Genomic DNA, 25,488 nt, shown 5'->3' on the forward strand with positions numbered 1-25,488 from the left:
CAAATCTTTCTATAAGCTGTCAGTTTGAACTTATTTTGATGGTTTGTTTCAGCTTGATTTTGGCATAAGTGACAATTTAGAATAAGGAATTTTATGCTGTAAAATGGCAACCTTATTTCGATTTTTAATCCATTATATATTTTACTAGAATTGTATTTCCCCAAAAGATTCTTGTATGAAATTGATTGTTAATATTGATGATGCATTTTAGGTGAACATGGTGTGTGGATCAATCGACAGCTTGCATAACTGCCTTGTGACGTTTGTCCAGCTGCTACGTGTATGTCATTCCAGTGAAGAGGGTGGAGGAAAGGTCATTGTCCCACCACTAGTTATAAGGGACCAACCCTCACTTCCACATCGTGGATTTTTACTGGATGTCGCTCCTCATGCACGCGTTCCAACTCTGGTAAAATATTCTGACCTTTTCTTTGTTGGGTTAATGTAGACGCACAACATAACCTTTTGAAGATAATCTTTGTAAACAATACTTGTAATACCTCTCACCTAGCTCATTTTGGTCCATTCCTAAGTAAACATTTAATTTTGGTGCCTTTCAGTGTTCACCTGAAATTTTCTACCATGTTTATTGCAAATATAGTATCTGCAATATAAGATTTAAAAGTTGTGCTTTTGTGTAGGAGTGATTTCTGTCACATGAAATGTTTTAAAGTTATAAAGGAAATGTTAACAGAAATTGCTCAGGGGAAATTGCAGAATAAAAACTGATTGAGAGCTGTATGATATCATGGTTAAAGATTTAGTTATCAGTTATTTATGTAGCCCTTTAGGATGAGAACTTACCTAACACAAGATCTGTGCAAGGTCTGGTGAAGCTACCCTATAATGGTATTGATAATAATAGATACCAATAATAATAGTAACAATAATCACACACAATTGAGGATCAAAGTTGAATTCTATTTAAACTTGGTGTTTTCACTTTCAGGAGCGGCTTTGCCAAATGGTTGATTCACTGCTTGGTTTGAAGATGAATCAGCTACATTTATTAATGCGTGTATCATCAGTAGCTTGTAGTTTACCCTACTCTCCCAGGTAAGAGATGTAGCTTTAACATTATGTTTTATAAGATATTAAGAAATACGTATTTCTCAGTTTTCTTTAGATGGCAAGCAGCATTATTTTCAATAACAGTACAAGAAAAATAGAAAAAATAGCGTCAGGTTTAAAATTTAGTTTACCTAAAATATGTTTAATGCAGTCTATTAGTGGTTTGGGTGCTATCAGCTTCAAAATTGGAATGTTGAAAATATCATTACCAACTTTAATACTCTTGATTTTGCATAGATTACAGATTCTATATTTTGCCTTTGTATTTCATTTATGTCTCCAAGGGATTAGTCCCATCTACAGTATGCTTTGTGTGGCATATTGACAGTGGCACAGATTGTTTTGTGCCTCTGTCGATTTGCCACGCAAAGCACATTGTAAATGGGACTAATCCCTCATTGTAAATGGGACTAATCCCTTATTGTAAATGGGACTAATCCCTTGGAGACATAAATGCAATGCTTTAGTATGTATGTTGCATCACTTAAATGTGGATTCAAGCCTTTTAGAGAGCTAAAAGAATAATTGCTGGTCATTTAATTGCCGTGGAGTTTAGCATTCAAACATTATGTGTAATGGGATTGCAGTGCCAACCCCTTGATTATATATTTTTGTTTATAGTATAATTCTTACTAGACATTGTAGGACAGCCTTATGAGGCTAAATATGTTAGCCCAGTGGTCTGGTTAAATTATTCATTCATAACATGACATTGAAGTGATTTCTTATTGTTATGATGAACGTGTTTCTCTTTTTGCAGCGAAGTTGTTTCGTTGGATAGGTATTGCTGTGATCGAGGAATAACCTTAGTGCCTGCATTTGATGTAGAAGATAGTGTTCCTACAGCCCAACTCGGTGCTATTACAGGGACCATTAAAGCAACGCTTACACATTTCCCTTCAATCAGGTATTTTTAGAAGGGGGTATCAATTGCCACCCCAGATTGTAACCTTTGTAATGTTTGGAAACATTGTCATATGTTTTTGTACTTGTTGTCACCAGAATAAAAAGTGATTTGGTCGAAGGAGCTGTCATGCTATTTTTTTTTTATTAATGTTTACAAGAAGTAGCTTATCATTACTAACAGTATTTCACATAACTCATTCCTACAGTTTCTAGTGTTTGTATGTAATAACACCTTATACTATTTTGTGCACATCTCATCCTTACTGTAGCATTTTAATTATCTAAAATTTTCTTTATTAAAGTAGATCATGATTAATGCGTATTAATGATCAAACTTTGAGAGATATGAAATACAGTACCAGTACTGCTAACTACCTTATTCATTTTATGTGAAAGGTATATATGTAAAAGCATGAAAAAACTTGCTAACAAGTACTCTACAAGTTGGACAGAACATCATGATTATTGATCTTTTCTTATATGGCGAAAGTAAAGAAAGTAATAAACCATTTCATATTCATTCATACATCCTGGAAAATCTTATAAAGTAAGGACATTAGCAAACCATTTCATATTTTATCATGCATCCTGAAATTTCTGTGGCTGCTCAGAGCTTAATGGAAGTATTTGACATTTTATATATATACTTTAAATATTGTTCAAGAAATTAGAACTTGATACAAAGATACATGTTACGGAGTAAGAAACAGAAAGAGCTTTGGAGGGCTAACTTAATTACTGTATACAGTAACACTACAGTATATGCCATCAGGGAAAATTAGTGATGAGGAGGTATGTTACAAATTAAATTGAAGTGGACTTTTCATCTTGTTATAACTGCAGTTCCTGCTTTTGCAATTCATTTTTGTGTGATTATTTTGACAACAGCTTTTGTTAATAATTCCAGGTTTGTCCATTTGGGTCCAAGATTGACTGCATTGTTAGCTGATGCCAGTCTCTGCTCTAAAATAATAGGAGGTACTCCTCAGACTGTCTGTAGCCCTTGGGCTCAGTTGGGCCTCTCCTCATCAGCTGTTTTGTTAGTGTGTGCAAATGTGTTTCATAATAAAAGCCAACAACTGGCTGCCCTTCCACCTACAACCATATTGGTTGAATATGGCTTTCAGGTAAGTTTTCTTGCTTTGACTAGTGCTTTGATGTAGGTATTTCATTTGATATGCTATGTAAGTCTTTGGCAGTCACAATTTTTATTGAAGAATTTACAATAATGTTAAAGTTATTTTTTCATTCTAGTGTCAGTTGTCACAGTGTTTGGTTGGCTGTGTGTAATACACTTAAATATATTTGAGAGTCAGTATTATAACAGAACAGTGAGAAAAGGTCAAATGCATTTATTGGCTACAAGACAGAACTTGCAGTCCATTCCTCTAGGGTCTGAATTTTATTCGAGCAGAAATTTCATACTACTCAAAGGAACTTGATATTGCATCATAAAGAATTACCATACAGTCTTGCTGTGTGAAGAAATATGTAACCTACCAAATATTACTTAAGATAGGAGTGAAAATTGGCAAATGTCATATGTGTGTGTGGTCATAGTTTTGACTATCCATTATTGTTTTCTTTGTCTCTACATTCTACATTCTTCATGTTATGTACCCTTTGTAATATGTATTCACAATCGATTCCTCTTTATGCTCGACTGATGTAGGATTAACGTAACATGCAATTTTAATGTTCCCAGCACTTAAAACAGGGCAGTATACGTGTATATAGGAAGTATTATTAATATTTGCAAAAATAGTTTTTCCCAATATTATGGATCTGTAATTATTCAGTTATGATGCTTGGCCTAAAGTGCATATTTCCTGTTGTATTGCAATAGAATATAATTTTCTCTGTATGGATATTCAGGGGTATTGTTTCACACTGATTGATACCAGTTAAAAGGTTAAGATGTTATAGTTTACACTGTAACATTTTTGTGAACAGTAAAATAAAGCTTTCCATTACTAAAACTTTCCATTAAGATTATTACTGTACTCATTTCTGTGAAAATAAATGTAGATACCTTTGCCATTCAATGTACAGTACTGCTAATTTTTACTGTCTGTAACCCCTTGTTGTTTATTATTTCTTAATGAAACAGAGTTTAGTGTATTCAGCTGTAGGTAGTTTAGTTTCATTTTTGGGTTTTCAGGCTGATTATGACTTCTCCCGAGGAGTTCAGCTTGCTGTAGAGACTGGTAGAGCTTTGACCATGTGTCCAGGGACTGCTGCTTGGAGTAGTTTAAGTGGGTAGGTGTTGAAATTATATGAAATAAAATTATATCGTTAAGTTGGTATTGACCATGTTTAGGTTGTAATTATGCTTGATGATTGTATTAGTTTATAGATATATGCATTGTGCTTTTGTAAGATTTTGCAGTTTTTATGCATTTCAAGAAACTGGGTTATAAGGTAAGTTTATGCTTGTTAAATACAGTACCATATTTAAAAGTTTATATATTTAGAACAAATCTTTTCTTGTGGTTATACCACGGTATATTTTCTCGATTGATTTTTTCTAGAGTGTTGTGTGCTATTTGAATATTCAATTGGTTTATGGCATTACTGTATACTGTTTTCCAGGCAAGAAACAGTGGCAGTTTTGCTGATTTCAAATTTAATGAAAAATTTTGCAGGTGGCCAGAAGCTGGTGTAAGTAATGTGTACAATGGAATTGTGAGTGGCGCAGAAGGAGGGGCAGGTGGAGTTGTTGTCGCTCACTGGTCCAGCTCCGCTGCTCTTACTCCGCTTGTCTTTGCATGGCCTCCGGTACTTGTTGCTGCTGGTCTTTCATGGAATCATAATACACACTGGGTTAGTTACAGAGTTGATTTTTTAAGCCTCACTATCAAGCAATGCCTGGCTGGTTTGAGAATTTATTTTCCCAGATTAAGGGCAAACCAATCATTACCCAATACTTTGGACATGCTTTCCCTTAATAATTATTAAGTTCCTGAGATAATTAAATTTTTTTTAAGTATATACTTCAACTCATTTATCTGTAATAAAATTTCATATGAGAATTGTCAATAAAAGTAAATTACAGTACATGAATTAATTCATGCAGTGTTACAGTACTCTTGTTGCCCTTTTTGTGCAAAATTTCTTTATTAATCTGAGTTTATTTCTGTTTCTCATAATTTTTTCCATTGTTGAAGTATTTTGTCGATGCTTCGTTTGCAGATTAATGGGTTGTTAGGTTTGTTGAATAGTAACAATAATTTTGCTAATAATAATAATAATAAAGTGATGGTGATTTGCCATTTTATACATGGACAGCAACATTTATCAGTTTTGAATCTTCCATCCTTACTAATAGTAAAAATAGTAATGCTTTGTCATTTGTACACATTTAAGAGTATGTTCATCAGATTTTGTTTTATCTGCCATCTTTAACTTATTTTTATTGGTGGAAAACATTTAATCTAGATAGATTTTTTATTGAAAAATATAATTTTATATTTGCCAAGATGTAGTTTTTCATGTTGTTGCCAGGATTATGTCCATTCTTCTGTTGGTGCCTTAATAGACACCCATCTAGTTCGTGTACCACATTGTGGCATGGGTGCAGCCTTAATAGAACTGGGTCGCTGTGAGACATGGGTGACACGAATGGTCCGTGGTCAGCCAGCAGCAGATGTCGTCAACTTGCCTTCTTCGTCTCCAGGTTCTGCCTTGTATCAACTCTTAGCTGATCCTGATAGCCTTTCATTAGATAACCTTACACCAGAAGTGTTTACGGTTAGTATTGCGTTTTATCTGGATATACAGTAATAATATTATAGGAGATTTTTGCCATTTAACTTCTGGAAGGCAAAATTTAAGGCAGAAGTCAATTGAAAAGGGCAAATTTTTTATTAATTGTGAAGATCAGTGGAGAAACGTTTAGGAAAACTTTGTTAGATGGGTCCATACAAGAAAATATTTAATTCACGGAACCCAAATCATGTTGTTTTAAACAGTGGTATCAATATTTGAATCCCAAATTAAGTCATTTGAGGATATTTTCTTTCATACTCGGCAAAGCTCCCAACTTTCTGCACTCCACCAGCCATCTCTTTTTTGTCATGCACTTTAGGTACAATGGTTGTTGGTATTGAGCATATTCGAATTGAAATTTATGTTGATGTTAATTTACCTTCAAGGCCTTTTTTAACATTTTTAAGGTGTCATCCAACATTATTAGTGTTTGTCTTGAAAAAGTAAACCGATTTATGTTTTCCAGAGTGTAATGCGTCATGTCCGTAAAGCAGTTCGGGAGGGAAGAAGAAGCGGTGGTGTTCCTGGACAGAAGTCTCCCTTGGTTGTGAATGGTGGGATATCAGGTGGAGTAGGACAAGAAACAGCTTCATCACCTTGGCCTTTAGCAACTTTGGTGACCTTAGAACTCCATTTAGCTATGGACATGATTCTCACAGCATGCAGGTAAACAATCAGTCATTGCCTTTCTTCCATCATGTGGCAGATCAAATTTTACTCTCTAAACTATTTTTGTATGACTGAAAGTTTATAAGTGGCAGTATTCATTGTAAAGTTTTAAGCAATGTTTTATGAGTTTTCAATTTGTGGTTTTCCTTCAGGAAGTCTTTTGTATTTTGTAATTAAAATGAATTGTAAGCCTGAGCTTAGGTTAGTTTAATTAATGTTTCTCTGAAAATTTTTTTGCATTAAGAACTCTGCCATTCTTTTTCAAGGCTGGGTCGATCCTTGGTCTCAGTGGGTACAAATCCTCGCAGTAACATGGGTGTAGCAGTAGTTAACCCTGGAGTAGGGAACCTTCCCCCAACTTTAAGGACAGATCTTGCCAACAAGTAAGAATTATACAGAATTTTTTCTTAAATTGATATTTCATATTGTGCTTCAGTGTTTTGTATTTTATATATATAATGCTTTGTAATGTACCTTGTTTTTAACTTGAGCAGGCAATGTTGTACACTACTGAAAACCCCATTTTACATGATCTGTAAGTCAAAAGCATAGTAAGTAGCACATAAGAGTATCACGTTTGGTTTTTAAATGAGGTTAAGCCTTCCTATTAGTGTGGATGACCCATATGCTATGTATATATCATGCAAACCATTAAATAACTGAAATTATGTATCAAATGAAATAAAAATGTTCATACAAACCCGTCAGCCACAAGTAGCCGAAATTCTGGGTAATTCGCGAATTAAGGCTATTCTTAACTGATGGAAATTTTGCAAAAATTGCTGAAGTGGACAATGTATTGACTTCAGGATTACAGTAGTTATAATCTCAATCAGTTATGAAGTTGTCCACAGTCTGGCTACTGATGGAGCAGCTGCATACAATGTACTTTTCCCTGTAGGCTGGTCAGGTTAATACTAAGCATTTTGAGGTTACAGTTCTCTGTTGGGTTGGTCAGGTTAATACCAAGTCTTTTGAGGTTACAGTTATGTCTTCTGAACCCTTAATTTAGTCAACTTTTGTACATCTTGTAACTTCTTTGTTCCTAGTCAGGGTCTTACTTTTTCAAGATATAAGAGGAGCCTATGCCGTAATACTGATTATGGAAATATCAAGTTTTCTTGGTAACTTCTGGTAATGTTCTGTTACCTAGCCTGTTATTACAGTTTAACCTGGGTCAGCTTATTTGTCAATGATCCCATGTTAGTGGAAGGAATTAATTAGTTGCCTTTTCCAGAGAACAACCTCTGTTCTGGACTTAATACCAGGTAGGGAAAACAGTTTTCAGTAGTGCTGTTTTTCTTTTCAGCGGGAAGGGAGTTTTATTTTTATTGACTTAGTTACTGAGGTTGTGTTTCTGGTGAGCGTACAGTTAATGGGCTTTGTGTACATATTAGTAGCATTAATCACTTTCCTTTCAAAGCTGAAGCTAACTGTCATGTCATAGACACCTCTGATACAATTGTGAATTATCTGGCTTCAACATGAGATCAGCATCAAATCATTCTTAATGGTGATTGAGTTAGGTTTGTCTTATATCACGTAAGGATCAAACACCTCAAGGTTTATAGACACTGCAAGAAAGCTTCCCTTTCCATGGCTTGTACCGTTGGTGTCAGGAGTGATATTGAGTCGACCACAGTCAGAGGGATTCCAGTGAACAATTGGCTGCTTCATTAGATGAACATTATACTTGACAGCATTAGACATTCGAGACATTACTATATCAGCTGTCTAAGCCAAACTGCACAAAAAATTATAAGTTGAGGATGAAGAAACATGAAATCACAGTAGATGAGAAAATTATCAACTCATCTTGAAAAGATGAATTATTACAAGTCTGCCAGCCCCAGAGGACACTGATGAACTAATGAACAAGTCATTTGTCTATCCCATTCCCTTAGATAGTGGGAGATGTGGAAATGGCTGTATTTGTATTGTTTCCGTACCTCACAGGTATGCTTAAAAATTATTACCACTACATTACAACAAGTAATAAATGTTTGATATGAAAAATTTTGTAAGGGCAAGAGCCAGAAGACAAAAGAAAATATATTTCATGGGTACAGATCTTAGGATGAATTTCCATGCAATCAAAAGTTTAAATATTCCTAGTTTCAGCTTTATAAACAAAATATTACAAGCTTATTTTTAGAATCAGTTCTAAATATCTACTTGCCACCAAAATAACAAATTTCAATCAGTTTGTATTTTTCATTACTAACAAACCAGAGGTGTTAACTTAAGATTTTCTCAAGCACCTAGCTGGAGTCCGGTTATTAACAGCACAAGGTTTTGGTGACAACAGGAGATAGCCAATGGGGAAAGAGGTGGGCAGACCCCGACCTGGTTAACCCCCCTAGCAGATGCTGTGGTGCTTCAGTTCTCTCATAGCTGCCTTCCAAGCAAGACGATTACTGTCTTTCTCGCTCAGAAGCCAGTTGTTTTTAGCTCTTCCCACCCACTTACACCTTTGCGCTCTGGTTTTTCAATCTTTTTTTTGTTGTGTGATTCGGTGTTATAATGTGCAATTTGTGCATTTTTTGCATTCTCATAAAATGAAACCCATGACTCATCCAAGTAATCCAGGCCTCGGAGAAGATGCCTGAGCCTTGGAAATAACCCATGCTCTTGTTACTTAACCTCCTTGGATAAAGACCCACATACCACTTTTAGCAGATGCAGGTCTAATGATTGTAATGTAAGTAATCTCTGTTCCGAGTGTCGTAATTGGGCTCCAAAGCAATTGAAGAATTTTGGTAAGAAGAGGAGATATAAGATGAAATTGGTTGCTCCGTCTTGGGACGGTTTTGCACCTCCAGTGGTAGCAGACACCTCTGTTCCTTCTTGTTCTACCTGCTCTAGGAAGTATTTTAGGACGAGTTAGGCTTACCCTCAATGATAAGCATTAAAAAAGTGATATTAAGATCGTGGTTAAGACCTTAGTAAATTCCTGCTTCTTCCCAATTTACTCCATTGGCGACATTTGATTTCTTTTACCCTGTTGGATATGACCATGTAAGCAAAATACCATGACAACTGGTCAGTAATGACATTGACATGCAAGAAGCTCCTTCTAAGATCTTGTTTTATTTGTTTTGCTCTGTAAGGAATTTTTATCCTCACCTAGCAGTAGTCTTTTACTAAAAATATGGGACTGCAGTACATCCCAAGTCTATGCATGGGAAGGGGAATGTGTAGGTGAATGTTCTCAGTACCCTGAGCAGATGTTTTTAAAGTGCACCCAGTATTGTGAAAAAAGAGAGAGAGAGAGAGAGAGAGAGAGAGAGAGAGAGAGTGTGTGTGTGTGTGTGTGTGTGTGTGTGTGTGTGTGTGTGTGTGTGTGTGTGTGTGTGTGTGTAAAAATGGTTGTGCTCTGTATCCCTGCATCTTAGTTGCCGGTTTCTTTCATTGTGTTTCTAACAAAGGGAAACTTTTCTTGCTGATGAATAGTACAGGAGAGTTTGTTCTCAAGTACTCTTACATCATGGACTTATGTTAAAGTATTTATATCATAAGTCTTGTTTTTTCCTCAGAATTCAGTAGGGAAGTGGCCTGCAAAAGTTGGAACCTTTTTATTACAATAACATCTCAACATGATATTCCAGAACCTCATGAGATCTCCATATTATAACAAACTTAGTGTAAAATTTTCATCATTTGATAGACTTTTTAATGAAGGAATGAGTATGCTGAAGAAATAAAGAACCCCTAATGATTATTTGAAAATTTAAGGTAAACACAAAAGCGAAGCACAGCAGCTTGACATTTCTCACCCTACTTATTTTTCTGGTATTCAGATCTCCTTGCCTATCAGGTCTGCTGTATCTCCATCTATGCATGATTGTAGAAACCATTTGTGAATGTATACATTAGTAATTTGAGAGTAATTGTGTTAAATCAGCTAAATGTAAAAGTTGCCGCTTTCTGAGAAATTTTCAGATGAATAGAGAATTAAGATTGTTGACAAGTTAGTATCTTTTCTGTTATAGTGTGTGTAATCTCTTCTACAAGAAATTTTACTTTATATTATGTATATTTTTACCCAGGGTGCTAGCACTACGTGAAGTCTATAGTTCAGTGTGGATGCAAGGTCAGCAAGCGGCAGGCCTTCAGTCATCTTTGTTGGTGCTAACATCACTTCTTGCTAGGCTTCTTCCTGATCACTCACTCCATCCGTCATGAAAGTGAACCTCGTTTTGACTATGCAGTAGATTAACTTAATTTTGGCTCAATTCAAGCAAAGTTTATGTGGGAAAGGTCATTCCAGTTTTAGACAACAAATCAGGCCCTGCAAAACAAGAAAATTATTTTTTCCCCAGTGTTATCCAAAGATTGTATATAACATAGATTTATTTACATCAGTACAGTATATATTTTTGGTGAGAATGCTAAGATTATGTACAGTAATGCTTTCATATGCAAGAGACCATTTTAAAGATATACAGTATATACATACTGGGACTCCAAGTTCGATTTTGAATGTCTTAACTTAGCATGAGCATTGCCACAGATGTTTTTTGTTCACTTCCAAAGTAATGCAGTTAAGATGTAGAGTTCAGATGTTTAAAATTTCTATTCTGAAGACAATTTTATTATTGAAGCTGTTTTAAGTATTGATATTGGTTTTGCATTGTTTTGTGTTGTTATAGAAGTTTATTTTGCAATTAGGTATTGTTTTCTATGTAGCTTGTAGTTAACCTCACAGTTGTTTCCTGGTGCTTTGTATGCTCCTCACAGTTGTTTTCCAGATTTTAAAATATTTCATACAAAATTTTGACTAGACTATATGTTGAAAGTAGTAATGTAGTAGATGGGGTACTAAATTGCATTTAAATTTTGCAAAAGCCCTTCTACTCTGCAATTTCCTTTTTCTCACTTCTCTCTATTATGCTCACAGAAGTCTTCCTGGCTTTAACTGTTTAAATAAAAAGCCAGCCTGTCTAAATTTTTTGTGCCTCATTATCTTCATTGTCCATTCAAGTAATCACTTTAATTATATTACTTCTTGAAGATGTAGGGAAACTGATGCATATGTAGAGGATTACAACATATAAGCATACATGATTGACCTACACCTTCATTTTCTAAATTCTCTGTTCTTCTTTGGGATTTACTTGCTCGATCATACATTCAAATTTTTATAATGTGTTTTTATTTTGAAACTTTGACCTGGTGGGATTCTCGAATGAAATAATGGAATAGAATGTGTGTGTTTGTGGAGCTTATAAATCACTCATAGCATATCTTATGTCTTTTCAATTGTTAGTTAACTTATTGTATGTCTTGTTTTGATGATAATGAGATTTTGAGTTCAGCACATTCCAGACTGACAGTCACAATTGTTTATTAACTATAATCTTCACATTCATTGTACAATATCTTTAGGTTTTGCATATTTTGATTTTATTGTGGGTAATGTTAGATTTTGTGGTAATGCATTGTAGTGACTTTTTAGGACAGTTTTCCATTTAATGAAAACTAGCACAGTACAGTATTATTCAACAAGTAAATAATGGCTTTGTCATTTTTTATCTCCTGGTTGGGCGGGAAAAACCTGTCCCGTTTATGAAATGCAAAAATCTGTCCAGACCCCAAGACTAAGACTAGTCTAGTGTATAACCAAGTTAGCCAAATAGAAGGCTTTTGAGGCAAAATAAAAGAAAACTCTATACAGTACATGGAAAAACTTCCAAATGATGCAAAATATTTTCCTGATATTCTAGGAGAAACTTTTACCTTCATATGTGTGGAACTTTTCAAAGTGGTATACTCTTGAGGTATTTGAAATTTTGTTATTTATGTAGTGATGCATTTTATTTAGAATAAAACTTAAATTATTCATATAGTGATGCATTTTATTTAGAGTAATATTTGAAGTCTTTCACTCTTTCCTTATACTGGCACAGAGAATGTTGGTGAAGTTCAGTACAGCAAAATCAGGTAACTGCAACTTGTACTTGGAGCTTCTTGAATTTGATGGTGAAATGAATTTTCTTCAAACTTAGTTTTCTTTTTAATCAGTTCAAAGAGTAGCTTGGACAAATGACATTTCATATACCATGCAAAAGAACAACTGGACAAATTTGGTTTATTTTTTCTACACCTTTTTGTCCCTGGAATAAAATCCTACCGATTCCTTTAATAACTGAGTAAACAACTGAAAACATCATTCAGTGGTTGACTAATTGTATCCATGTACAGTAATAATATCATGAGGCTGTAGTTGTAAATATTGGCAAAAGGTACCTTTTACTTATTTATTTTTTGTTACTTCAAATGTATGAACTTAAAAACCAAAGTAAATTTATATCTAAAAATATTCCTGTTTTATTTTTCTTCTCATAAGATGTGAAGTATTTAAAGCAGAGGTTCCATAAAGATTAAATGTAAGATGTTCCTAAAGTATCTGTTTATTGTTCATGGCTAATTTTTATGAACTAATTTCTATTGATTTCATTCTCGTAACTTTGTATGACATTATTTTTCTGTCACTGCTTTAAGTTGATATGTTACCAAGTGGTGAAATTTTTCTTTATAAAGAATTTTTGTTTAAAAAAAATTGTAAAAATTTGTTGTGATTCACAAGAAAATTATATTTTAAAATTTAAAAAAAAAAGCATTTTACTGTCAAACTAGAAATGTATAAGCTTTTCACAGACTGGATATTTTGCTTTGACACATGCAATTTCTTAGTTACAAACTTGATTCAGAAAACTGAATATCTGCTGATGTGCTGCATATAATACAGGATGGTTTATTCATGCTCAACAGACTTAAAGCTTCCACAAAAATTGTTTTAGGTCAACCACTAACATGGGAATCATCCTGGCTGCTAAAATTAAAATGAAACGGAGTTCTATTTTCTTGGAAAAAAGAAATTTGAGTAACCCTTGTCTACTTTGGCTGTATTACAATTACAGTAGTTGGAAAATGTTTAACAATTTATAGGGGAAGATTTAATTAAAACTGATTACAGTACTTTGTATTACAATTAGATCTCAATGATCTGGACCTCATGAAAGTCCTAGCAAATTTTAATTTTCTTCTTTGGAAACCAATTAAGAGAAAAAATCTTAAGATAATGAAAACTTAATGACTGAACCCAAAATTTAACAAGCATTTCAGTATAAATATTGTATAGTATTTTCATTTAAAATTCACTTAAACCTGGTAGAGCATTTTCACTTAAAATTTTAATGATATAATACAATGAAATAACATTAAGATACAGTCTTTCAATAAAAAAAAAATGTTTTCAATACAAATCTATTAATTTTACTTAAGCCTTTTGTGCGTTCATAAATTCCCAGACACTACCAATCTGGGAAGAAGATTGACTTCTAACCAGTAAGCAGTGCTCACTGAAACCTGCAGGCCTTAGTGAGAAAGCAGATCCACCTACTATTGTGGTCTGAAACAGAACTGGAATGGGCAGTAGATGGTCCTTATGGTAAAACTAATGAGTGTATTGAAAATATACATTTTTTTATAAATTATTAAATTGGTTCCAGCACTTTTGCTTAGCACTATTATCAACTTGAGGCAAATGAAGCTACAATGAAACCTGAAGGGGAGCAGGAGTAATGGGAGGTCATGGATTGCACAAGTTCATTAGTAGTACAACATTGGTAGTTACTTCCAACAAGAGGCAAAAAAGAAACTGACCATGGAAATCTATACCAAGGATAAGCAAGCAAGAAAACTGCATTAGTATTACTGACCTGCTGGAACATAGACTTCCCCCAACTGAGGGTAATACTCTACCTATTGTGAGTATAGGTCCAGGAGAAAATAAACCTGAAACATTTGTGGATAATATCCCTGACATGAAAACAAACAAAGGCAGCAGGATATCTTCAATTACTGTACCTGCCATTAAAATGGCAATTATGCTCAGATTTCCTTTGATAACAAGTGACCATTGCGAACCAATCTCCACCCTTCCACAGCTCTGTGAGGTTGAGCAACAGTTGATTTTTCAACCATGAAGTACTTTCAATCAAGGTGCTACTTCTCAACATGAGTGTAACTAGGTCTAACTAGTTACATCTAAAAGAACCTAGACAATAAATTATTCTAAATCTGTTCAGAATGATCTTACTGCACTCTTCAACTTGCTTGACCATAAAATTTTATAAACTTCATAATGTGTTGCTGGAGAGTGCAAAGATAGTCTCATTATAGCAGCAGAGTTTTGATGGCATTGTTAGTGAGCCTAAGTATCATGCTTAGCATTCCACAAGATAGTGTTCTGAAACCTTTGGTTTTCTTAGTCCATACTAGTGATGTAATTGTTGGTCTAAGCTAATACAGTACATAGGTGATGTTAGTCTTGTAGTTACTCCCACTAAATGGAAGCAGCAATGCTGCCTCTCTTAAAACAAAACACAGTACAGTAGTGTATGAAGCTAAACTCCAGCTAAACTAAGATTTTATTGGTTAGATGATGATGTACTGTGCTCCCACACCATGATTTCCTTTGAATAAGTACCACTGTACTTTAATTCTGCATATTTGATGATGCCTGTACTTGGTGTTAAGTTTTAAAGCAAGCTTTCATTGCCACAGCCTTTAAAACCCAGATCATCTGCCAAACTAGGTGATGTTTGTAAGGCTTCCTGTGAGTACAATGATGAGAGAATTAATGCTGAATGTTTCCAGTCTATTTTACAACTGAAGTATTAAAATATCATTCCCAAACCTAGATATCAGCATCCTCCGGGAATATCTCTTTAAGATACTCTGCTCACTGCCTTCTAAAAGCTGCTGCAGCTGTTATCTAAAAGATTTTTCAACAGGGAACTACTACTATCACTTACAGTGCCTCTACCTCATGAACTAGTACAAATCGTTAGCACCCACATTTCGTCATTCCCTTTACTTGGCAACTATGGAAATGTTTTCCTAAATGAAAATTTGGGCTCTAACATTATTTTAAGTATGTGCTCTAATCTAAACTATTTGTTATTTACCTCAAGACATCTGTAAGAAAGTCCAAGAGTGACTAATGTCCCTGAAATTTCTTAAAAATGAAAAATAAAAAACCTTCTTAAAACATTTAAGATATAAGCTTTTTATGATATTCATTTTTTCACTTGTGAAACTTGAGAGACAAGACTCCTTATTAGACTGCACGCACCCTGTGAGGATGACCCTAACCTAGACTGTATCCTAAGAAAGACCCAAACTTATCGAATTATGAATACAATCATCCCAACTACTGTTATCCTGGAAGATAGGCAGGATGACCTGACAAGTCTTGGCTTTAAAAACAGTCAAACTCTGGGATACATGGACTGATAATTGAGGTAATTCCATCCTCAAAAATGAACGAATACGATTAGCCTAATCCCACAAAATCATCTTGGATCTAAATACTTCTGGGTTAGTAACACTTCCACCACAGATCCCGGTACCAGCACTGAATATTCATTCCACCCTCAGTTTTTTCCACATTAATTTTGGATAATAAAAAATAAAAATAAAACTATTCAAATGCCAAAACTTTAAATTTAAACATTCAGTCTTGAATCATCTTTGGTGAGTAACGCTCACAAGTGGGGCCGCCACAAGTTGTCACGTTTGTTCCTGGCTGCTTTGGTGCATGGAAGCAGCTGCACTGAGGAAACAAATCAAGACAGAAGGAAGGAAGGCACTCCCATTAAATTTTTTTTTTTTTTTTTTTGCAAACCATCTGAATTGCAGTACTTAAAAATATTGTCCTTAGAAATCCTTTACTATATGTATGAAGAGTTGCTACTTGTTACAACATTAGTCTAAACATATGATTCTCAGTTTTGTCTCTTTTATAATTTATTTGAATTTTAAATTTACTGCTTGGCATCAGCGAACAAGATCCTGGTCATCGCACACCAAAATGTGTACAAAACTCCGCCTGTGCTGGTGAGACACTGCAGTACTGTAGCTAGTTAGACATTAAAACACAGAAAGGAGAGATGTGTTTTTGTTATTCCGAATCACAAAGGTAGAAAGAATGTAAAAGGAAATGACGAAAGTCAGTTGAATTAACAAACTTAGGTGGGTAGGCACATGCAATCATTAGAAATCTAGGTATACTGGTTCTGCTTGCAGAAAAGTTGTAATAAATTGGTATTGTAAGAATGAATTCTTATTGTACTTCTCTGATTCAGATGTGCTCTGAAACACAGGGTCTGAATAACTACCAAATAAGCACGGTAACTGGAGTTGGATGCAAATTCATTACTAAGTAAGCAATTTGCAGCTCTTCAGTATTCTTGGCCGATTTGGATCAATGATTGGTAACAACCAGTAACTTTAAAAGACATTTGGGAGTCCAGGTTTCCTGATACGTATGGGCATCCTGAACTGGAAGTGATCAGTGTGTGCTTATGTAACTAGTTACATATATTTTGTCACAGATTTGAACTGCATTTACTCACCATAAGGTTAGGCTATGATGACAACTCGGCAATGGTATGGCAAAGGTGAATGGCATTTTTACATAAGCACAGGAAAAAAGTAACTGTTTTACTGCACAGAGATGACAATGTCTTGTTTGTGGACACAGACCTTTGTGCATTATAACTCTTACATCTGTTTGAAAAGTTTCTCATCTCCAGGGGCACTAGGTTGCAAGGTAAGGAGAAGCCATCACCTCATGACTTGTCAACAAATCAACTCCTACCTTAGAAGCTCTTCAGAGAGAAGGAATGGGTTGTGCACATGTAGTTGTAGTTATATCAATAATAATAATTTTACATTATATTTTCCCTTAATAAATTTTAGAATGATTGGATTTCTCTCCACTCACTGCTGTCTAGTGCATTCTCTGTTTGAATTCCCATAGTGTAGGTCTTTGAATTCCCACAGTGAAGGTCTTCAAGATCTTTTCCCATGATTTCTTTGGCCTATCTACTAAACTTTATCCTACAACTTTCATATCAATGCTACTATTTTTCTGGCTAATTATTCCTCATCCAAATTCCACATATGTAATTCCTTCCTACATAGCTTTTGCAACTTGTTATTAGCACTTTGTAACAACATAACAAAGAACTAGTCCTTTTGCAAGGATCTTTAGAAATCCCATGTATAATGAGTAGCATTTGAGAATGTGGCAGCATCTTTTGGTGAGAAGAAAAATTTCCCTGGATGCTCTAGGCAGAAGATTTGGGAAGCCAGTTGCAATAACTGCTTCAGTCTATATATTGCGAAGACAGTCAGCCCATCAAACGTGCAATCAACCTCTGCTGAATAATTTCATAGTTCATCTTTACAAATTATGTACCATGTTACTGCTTGTTATTTATGAGAGGAGTTGCAGCTTTCATATTTTCTCAAAAGCTGTTACCACAGCACCCTGTGATGAGGAAACCCTAAGGAGATCCTAGTCTTAATTACTGAGAATCATCGGCCTTCTGAAGTGCCATTGGAAAACAATGCTTTTCTTACTAAAGCCTTGTTCTTCCTGCTATACAGACCTTTGCCAATGTGTATGCAGGGAGTCCCCAACTGACAGCGGGGATTCCATCCCAGCGGCACACCACAAGTCAAATTCTGCCATAAGGTGGTGCCTATTAACAAGTAGGCGCTGTAACTAGATACCTATTCTTGTTGTAATTGCCGTTAATGGCACCATAACTAGATACCTATTCTTAATAAATGTATTTGAAAATGCACCATAAGATCAGAACGCCTTAAGTCAGTGCCACCATAACTTGGGGGGGCCCTACTATAATTCATTGTGATTTAAAATACTGTCAAGTCAGTGATCTAAGAACCAGCTGAGCTGCATCAAAATCTCAGTTAGACATCCCTGTTTCCCAAGCTAACCTCAAATCTTGAGTTCTACATCTGAGATAATGTTAAGAGATACATGTACTGTACTGTCTTTACATGAACGTTTCCACTGAAACCTCTTGGTAATTAGAGTGAGCCAGCAGCTTGCCAGTCAGAAGATGGATGAAAATTGCAAAACATGATGCATCATCTGGACTGTATTTTCCCCTTGCAAAGCTTATGGATGATTTCACCGAATGAAAAAAAGTACTGTATATGCAAATGACAGCAGAGAAGAGAGAATTAGGAGAAATAAGTAATGCTGGTACCTGGTATATATCTCAAGTCTTATAGTTCACTGAGTTCCTAAGAGATTGCTGCCAAGATGAAGGTAGTTACTTTCACTGGTTTATGATAGGTGGCGTGAAGAATCCAGTTTCCCTTTCATAGATGGGTTTTCAAAGTGGAGAGAATAAATATAAAAAAGGGTCCCCAACTTCCACTGGTGGAATCTAATTTGCCCAGAGAATACCTTTACTTTCTGGCCAAATACAACTGGTGTGTGTGTTTTAAATGTGATGTCACATTTCTTGTTAAAAACTTGATTAACAGTTCTGTGCATTCTGAGGAGTCTTCTCCAGACTTTTTTGTGGATGGGTGAAGGATCCAATACGTACATGTAGTCTAATTCAATTTCAAGAGCCTCAGAAAAGAGGCAAGAACATTGAAAAAATAAGGATAGTGAGCTAACTATCTTACCTGGCAATAACTAGGTTGTAAGTTTCACATAAATTAATACTGAATCTTGATTATTAATTCCTGATCAGGATTTTTAAACAATTTGACCAACAACACAACTGAAAAGTGATGTTTTTTTTTCTTAACAAACTGCTTCATTTCAACTTGCCTTACAAGATATGTCTCCATGATGTGAATCCCACACTTGTATGAACAGTTTCTACAGGTTCATGAAAATGAGAAATAGTTAATTTCCTGTAAGCCTTGTAACACATGAGTGCACCAAATGTTATTCCAATTTCCTGTAAAAAAAAAAAAAAATAGGATGTCAATAATGACAAATGATGTCCCTCTTATGAGAATCCATGGATGATTACGATTGGAATAGGTACTACAATATTCCAAACCACAAAGTATTCTGATTACCAAGCAAAAGTTGCTAGTCTTAAGAGAATATCTAATCCTTCTGAACAATTTTCTAAGTGAACAGTTAAATAAGTTAAATGCTTAAAAGGCTGCCTTCAAAAGTTATTATATTTATCCTACAAAATTATCTAGTGTACAGTATATTCCTGTGAATAGCAGCAGGTTTTCTTAAGACAGCCTCAAAACAGAAGCATGATAGACTTTTATACTTACACATATGCTAGGTATCAGCAAGCACACTGGAAAAATTATGCTAATGAGCTAGTGAGTAAACCGCTTTGCCTGGCCTTTGATGAAGCTGTAGATCAGTAGTTTCATACAGTGACCAACAACATGACTGAAAAATTAAGTTTTCCATTCTTGAAATCCTTCTTTTTAACTTGGCTTACGAGATATGACTCCTTGATGCAACTGACTCATCGTCTGCACTTATATGCACATAGCATACAGGTTTGTTAAAACAAAAACCTGAGCATTCACTGCAATGCATGTCCAGTAATGCCTGAATCCAGCAAATGCAACCTCAGTTTCCTGAAAAAAATAGTGAATGTCAATAAAAATTGGTGCCCCCCTTATAAGAATAAGTTAAGATTGGAATTCCCCTTATAAGAATACATATATAAGTTAAGATTGGAATAAGTACTACTGTAGTCTCCTCCACAAAGTATTCTGATTAATCAGCAACCCCCACTTGCTAGGCTTATGAGAATTCCTCCGTATTCTAAACTAAATTTTTCTAGAAAACCATTTGGTAGCAAATAGTTAAAAAGACAGCCTTCAATAGTTTTAACATTTATCCAAACATATGATCTGCAGTATATGTATATTCCAGTGAAGAGAAATACGTTTATGTAAATTTTTCCAACTAATAATGTAAGGGTTTCTACCCTGCTTCTGTTGAAGGAATGACATCTATTTAAATGTCAAAACTTTTTTACAGGTTTCATTTAATAAAAAATATTTGATCCTTAAATACTATACTAATATAACAAATCAAGATAATTTTCCCTAGGTATACAAGCCCAAGCATTTATTTATGAGTAGCCTTCAGCAAAAGGCTGTTTCAGTTGTTGAAGATGGTACTAAGTCAGTAATTATCAGAGGGTGCGTGAGGGTTACAGAAACTTCCCACTCACCTGAATATCAACATTACTTTTCCTTCAGCTACAGAGACAAATGTGGGGTGGTTAGGGTTAGAAATTGTGCATAAGTAACTGATTTGCATACTTGGAAAAATACTGTACAAATTCACATTGGGTGGAGCACAAGACATGACTGAGTGCATGCACATAATATAACCAGGAAATGGTACTGGTTGAATTGGACTCTGGCAGTGATTGCAGGTTGAGTAACAGGAGGGACTGGGTGATGGAAATGTCGAGTACACATGGCAATGGGAGTGTTAGATGAGAATAGGGTGGCTCCAGTGGTCCCAAGCATCTATCTTGGCTCCAGTGATCCCAAGCATCTATCTTTATTATTATTATTCAGAAGATGAGCCCTATTCATATGGAACACGCTCACAAGGGCTATTGACTTGAATCTAGACCCTGTAGAAGAACAGCCAGCGTTAGATGCAACCAGGCACAAGCCACCCCTAGAAAGAACTAAACATAAACATCGTCCACCCCTGCAATGCCAATTGCAGGATCTGGTAATGGGCGTTGGCTAAGCAGGACACTGAAATGGGCTCTTGGAGCAAACAAGTGCAGCAGCAGGCAAAGAACAATCTGAGTGCAAGGTGCTACTGGACATGGCTGTATCACTACTGGCATGCACATGTACAATACACCTAGAAACGATTACTGCACCATGCACCCCCTACATTGCACAACTTGTGTAAGGGAGTTATCATGTAAGAATTGTCTTTCTTTCTTTCTTTCTGTAAATCTTCAGGTGAAAACCCTTATGGACAGAGTCAACAGACTATAAACCTATGAGAGCTCCAATGGGAAATCAGTCTGCAAAGAGAGACAAGTTACAGGAAAAGGTGATAGGTTATTAAACATGAGGGAAGTGATAAGTTCATAAACATGAGGGAACAGAAAATAAAACCAATACATGTGAATTCAGGTGATGTCAACATAAAGCAGGAATGAATTTGCTCCTCGCTTAAGTATTTGGAGATCAGAAGATTCCACAACTGCACTATATAAACCATGCCACATTTTAACTGTAGCCATGATAAAAATCCTAGCAAACTAAGAATTAGTAAACCTGATACTATAAAGCATTACACTGTTTGCAGAAGCAGCATGCCTAGTGTTGCACACAAAAAAGCTAGATCATTAAGAGTTAGCAAAATAAACCTAATTGATGGTACAACCCTGTCCAAGAGTTTGAAATGCGAGTCGCGCACCAGAAGACCACAGTGGAGAACAGTACCCCTGCAAGAAAGAAGTTACAACACAAGATATAAAAACTTCATCATGAAACATTAAAAAAATGTCTGTAAGATACCAACTTCTTGTTAAACAAGAGGATGGCAAAAGTCAATTTCTTATCAGAAGTTGCACCTAAAATCTTAAAAGTTACTGACATTTAAAAGGAAACTGTTTAAATGTAGTCATGATAAAAAGGCAAATGTGTTCTTGACCAACTAACTTTCATACTTTAAGCTTTAGGGTTAAGCTTCATACTCCAAAGACTACTTCACTTATGAATGTGTGCCAGATCTCTATTCAAGGATTCTGCAACCTAAGGTGCAGAGAAGGAACAACAAGTAAGAGTAGCAACATTAGCATATGCAACCAGTTTGTTCTCCAGACCTTGCCACATGTCAATGGTATAGGTAGTAAATGGCAAAGGTCCGAGAACACCACCCTCAGGAGCACCTGAAATGGCATTACTTAAAGCTACTTGTACTATACTGGCAATCAACACAAGACCCTTTGGGTTCTGCCTATTAAAATTTCAATTAAAGCATCATTGAAAGATTCACCAATTTCCAATATTCTCAGCTTGTAGATAAGTGTGTCATGATTCACATGGTTTAAAGCTACTTTAATATCTAAACCGACCAAGCATGCCTCTGCACCCTTATTAAGAGCACTCTGCAAGACAGCAGATCCTCAAAAGAGTGCATCACACACTAGTCAATGTCTACCAACTTATGAGCTCTTCATGTGGGTGCTGTATGGATAGTTTCAATCATGGGATCCCAATGAAAGTGGAAGCTCTTCCACTGCAAAAGGAGACTGAGCAGCAAATGATTGGTTCCTAACAAGCAAACCCTGTCTGGAGGGGACGGACTGTGGACCATACCAGTCCAGGGCTGTGATGAACATGGATGGTGTCCAATCATAAAAATGCACAGACCTCAGCCATACTGTACATGAGCTGCACTGAGCATGTGCAGTGTATGGATATCATTGAAAAACATGCCTATCAATGTGGTCCGTATACTAATCACAAAAAACCTTGGGCCACAATCCTCAATGTCCAGGACTATTTGTAGGCATGAACATTTGTGAAAATAAACTCACTCAGGCACCTACCAGCTAAAGGCTTTCTCCCCCAAGGTAGGAATGCTTGATGTACACACACATCATACACCAACCACAGCTGCTACAACAGCACTAGCAACCAATCAGCAATCTGATGGGTGCTGATTGATTGCTAGTACTAGTTACAATGGAACACTGAAATGGTATCCATCTCATAAGCTGATGGTGCAGGAGTCACGCGCTGTGCATAAACACTCACAGCACATATGAACAAGTAGTGCATACACACATGCAATGCAAGAGGACAGATGGAGTACAAGTACAATACTCTAGTAGTTCTCAAAGATGAGCAGCACAGTGGAAGGAATTCATCCAAAAGATGGTACTGATGACTAGCCTCATAAACCAGCACAAGGCAGCAGAAACAAAAACTGCTGAACAATAAAAAGCAAACAGAATACCCAAGACTGAAATGAAAAGAATCAGAAAAATATGGATGGGAGGTCTCAGCCCAAACCTGTCCCTCTGAAATATTTAAAGTATCTCAATGAAAGTACTAAAACTGATCAACAGACTGATCAGAACATAGCACAATAACCAGTCCTGCAAAAGAAAATTGCAGATGATATCTGTCATGAGGGAATGACTTTCCTGTAAAGAATGTAGAAAGCAGATAGGCATGCCTCTACTCCAGGAGCTTGATACCTGATGGGAACAACATTGGCGTTTCTCCAATTTGAAAAGGAACACTTGAGAAATCCTGGATTATCACAGAGCAGACTCCTGACCCTCACCTTCGTAGTGATCTGTAGATCTGAGCAGAATGACTGACTGACACTGGCATCAGAAAGGAACAGAATGGGAGGGGAGAAAGGACAAAGGGAACTCAAAAAACAGAAAGAAAGGAGTAAGACAGAAACCAAGTTTCCCTCCCAAAACTGGCTGCCTCTCATTCTACTCCCTAAAGCAGGAGATGAACAACCTCGACAGAGATCATGTACGTACATTCATCAACTTGCTACAGAAGTAAGTATGCCAGCCTGCATTTAATGAAACATTATTAAATTTTTATAGGCTATACTGTATTATGCAACAAAACAAGAAAAATATTTTACACTGATTAAAAACAGTAATTCTACAGAAAAGTTCCACAGGCCGCCACATTTAATGCCACCTCCCTGGGGATGAACATAAAACCATGAACAAAAGACGGTAAATTTCTCACATTATTTTACCTGTACTGCATTATATGCACCCTTTTCTATATTGGACAGTAAAATATTTTACCATTAAAACAAGAAATACTTTGATCAACTTCCAAATACTGTCAAAACCCAAATCCTGGCAAGTAAGTATGAACTGTGAAAACTTCTAGGTATGCCCAATGTGGAAGAGCCAGGCCTCCATCACTCTATGACAAATATTCCAACAAGATTTATCCAAAATTAAACCTATGCAGTAAGCAATCCTCAAAATCCCACCCCTACTAAAATCTGGTAATACACGACACCCTTGACTAGGTTAGGCCGTATTCCCTTTAATGTCCTTGCCACTCCTCATGATGTTGTTAGTTATGAAATATAGTAATTAGACTAGCTATATGAAGACCTCTCAGACAGTAAGGCTTATTTAAGGGGTTTGTGAACAATCCTATTGATAAATCAGCTCGTTTTGTGCTTTCAGTGGACCCAAAACACCGGTTTTCTACTGTAGTAGTTTGTAAATGTTATACATAGGCCTAAATGTCGGAAAAAAACCTGCCGCCTCCATTTGCAATAAGCAAACCTAACAAAACCTTCTAGAACATGAAAAATCTTATAAATATGTTTAATATAAAAAACTGATCCATTAAAAGTTATACAAAAATGTAATCAGAAACTAAAAAGCTCAATTAAATGCAAGTAGCTTAGGCCTATGCTTTTGTCCTATCGCAGAGGTATAGATCATGGGTCCTGGGAAGTGAAGGTTGCCCGAGCTAATTTAAACCGATTACTGGATTTAAATACCTTCAATTTTAACAATCCCATCTAATAATTGTGTTACCGAACAGCGACAAGTATTTAAAGTTAAATAAAAAGTACACCTACGCCTACACTATATTGAACATAAGCACCACCTAGGCCTAATTCCTACTTATTTATTTCTTTTCATTCTGTTTATTTGAACAGCTATATAATACACAAATTCCATCGTAAGCGAATAGTTACCGAATATAAGTAGTGATGCACCATAAAAAAGGACGTTTATTAAAATAATAAGTTACTTGGCGTCACGTCCGTTACGGGTGGCCATTTCACTAAGGAGTAATGGTTGGCACTTATTAGAACCCCTGGATTGTGCTGCCATCTGTGAACCTCTTTCGAAATTACGGATACCCGTTACCGAACACCCGCATAAACATCATATGATTGTTTATTTGTGCAAGGAATTGTGCGATTTTTATAATAACATCGCATGAGGCAGATAAGCGAATGAAAAGATTTTTTATATATTATTAAAATGAACTTCTGGTGAAAGGTTGAATTTTATGTTATCTGTCATCGATGTAAACAGTTTGTTTCGGTAAGGGTTTCAAATAATGGAGAACTTCAGTATTGTTTCTGGAAAATTCACAACGAATTATCGAGGACAGAGAATGCACAGAGGGCCAGGTTGAATTAGATTTGGGAATCAAATAGGCTGAAAATGCATACAGTATTAA

At 35.8% G+C, this 25,488-nt stretch overlaps 1 protein-coding gene and 1 long non-coding RNA gene across 5 annotated transcripts in view; one reads left to right on the plus strand and one right to left on the minus strand.

Annotated features, from left to right (window-relative positions):
- LOC136842810 (uncharacterized) overlaps positions 1-12,734 on the plus strand; it is a 78,358-nt gene extending 65,624 nt beyond the window's left edge. For all 4 annotated transcript variants that reach the window (XM_067110676.1, XM_067110675.1, XM_067110674.1 and 1 more), the window contains exons 11-20: positions 212-409; positions 950-1,056; positions 1,832-1,978; positions 2,885-3,104; positions 4,139-4,236; positions 4,623-4,800; positions 5,482-5,727; positions 6,212-6,411; positions 6,681-6,797; positions 10,464-12,734. In XM_067110676.1, the coding sequence (XP_066966777.1) occupies positions 212-409; positions 950-1,056; positions 1,832-1,978; positions 2,885-3,104; positions 4,139-4,236; positions 4,623-4,800; positions 5,482-5,727; positions 6,212-6,411; positions 6,681-6,797; positions 10,464-10,599 (1,647 nt within the window). In that variant the 3' untranslated portion in view covers positions 10,600-12,734. The remainder of the gene's footprint in view (positions 1-211; positions 410-949; positions 1,057-1,831; positions 1,979-2,884; positions 3,105-4,138; positions 4,237-4,622; positions 4,801-5,481; positions 5,728-6,211; positions 6,412-6,680; positions 6,798-10,463) is intronic.
- On the minus strand, positions 9,975-25,132 carry LOC136842813 (uncharacterized). The gene is made up of 4 exons (XR_010854362.1): positions 24,995-25,132; positions 19,555-19,872; positions 19,085-19,217; positions 9,975-10,705 (listed from the first exon to the last, which is right to left on the minus strand). It is a non-coding gene; the product is annotated as an uncharacterized lncRNA (long non-coding RNA).
- Positions 25,133-25,488: the final 356 nt, after the last annotated feature.

Source organism: Macrobrachium rosenbergii, chromosome 10, assembly GCF_040412425.1.
Source record: "Macrobrachium rosenbergii isolate ZJJX-2024 chromosome 10, ASM4041242v1, whole genome shotgun sequence".
Lineage (NCBI taxonomy): Eukaryota > Metazoa > Arthropoda > Malacostraca > Decapoda > Palaemonidae > Macrobrachium > Macrobrachium rosenbergii.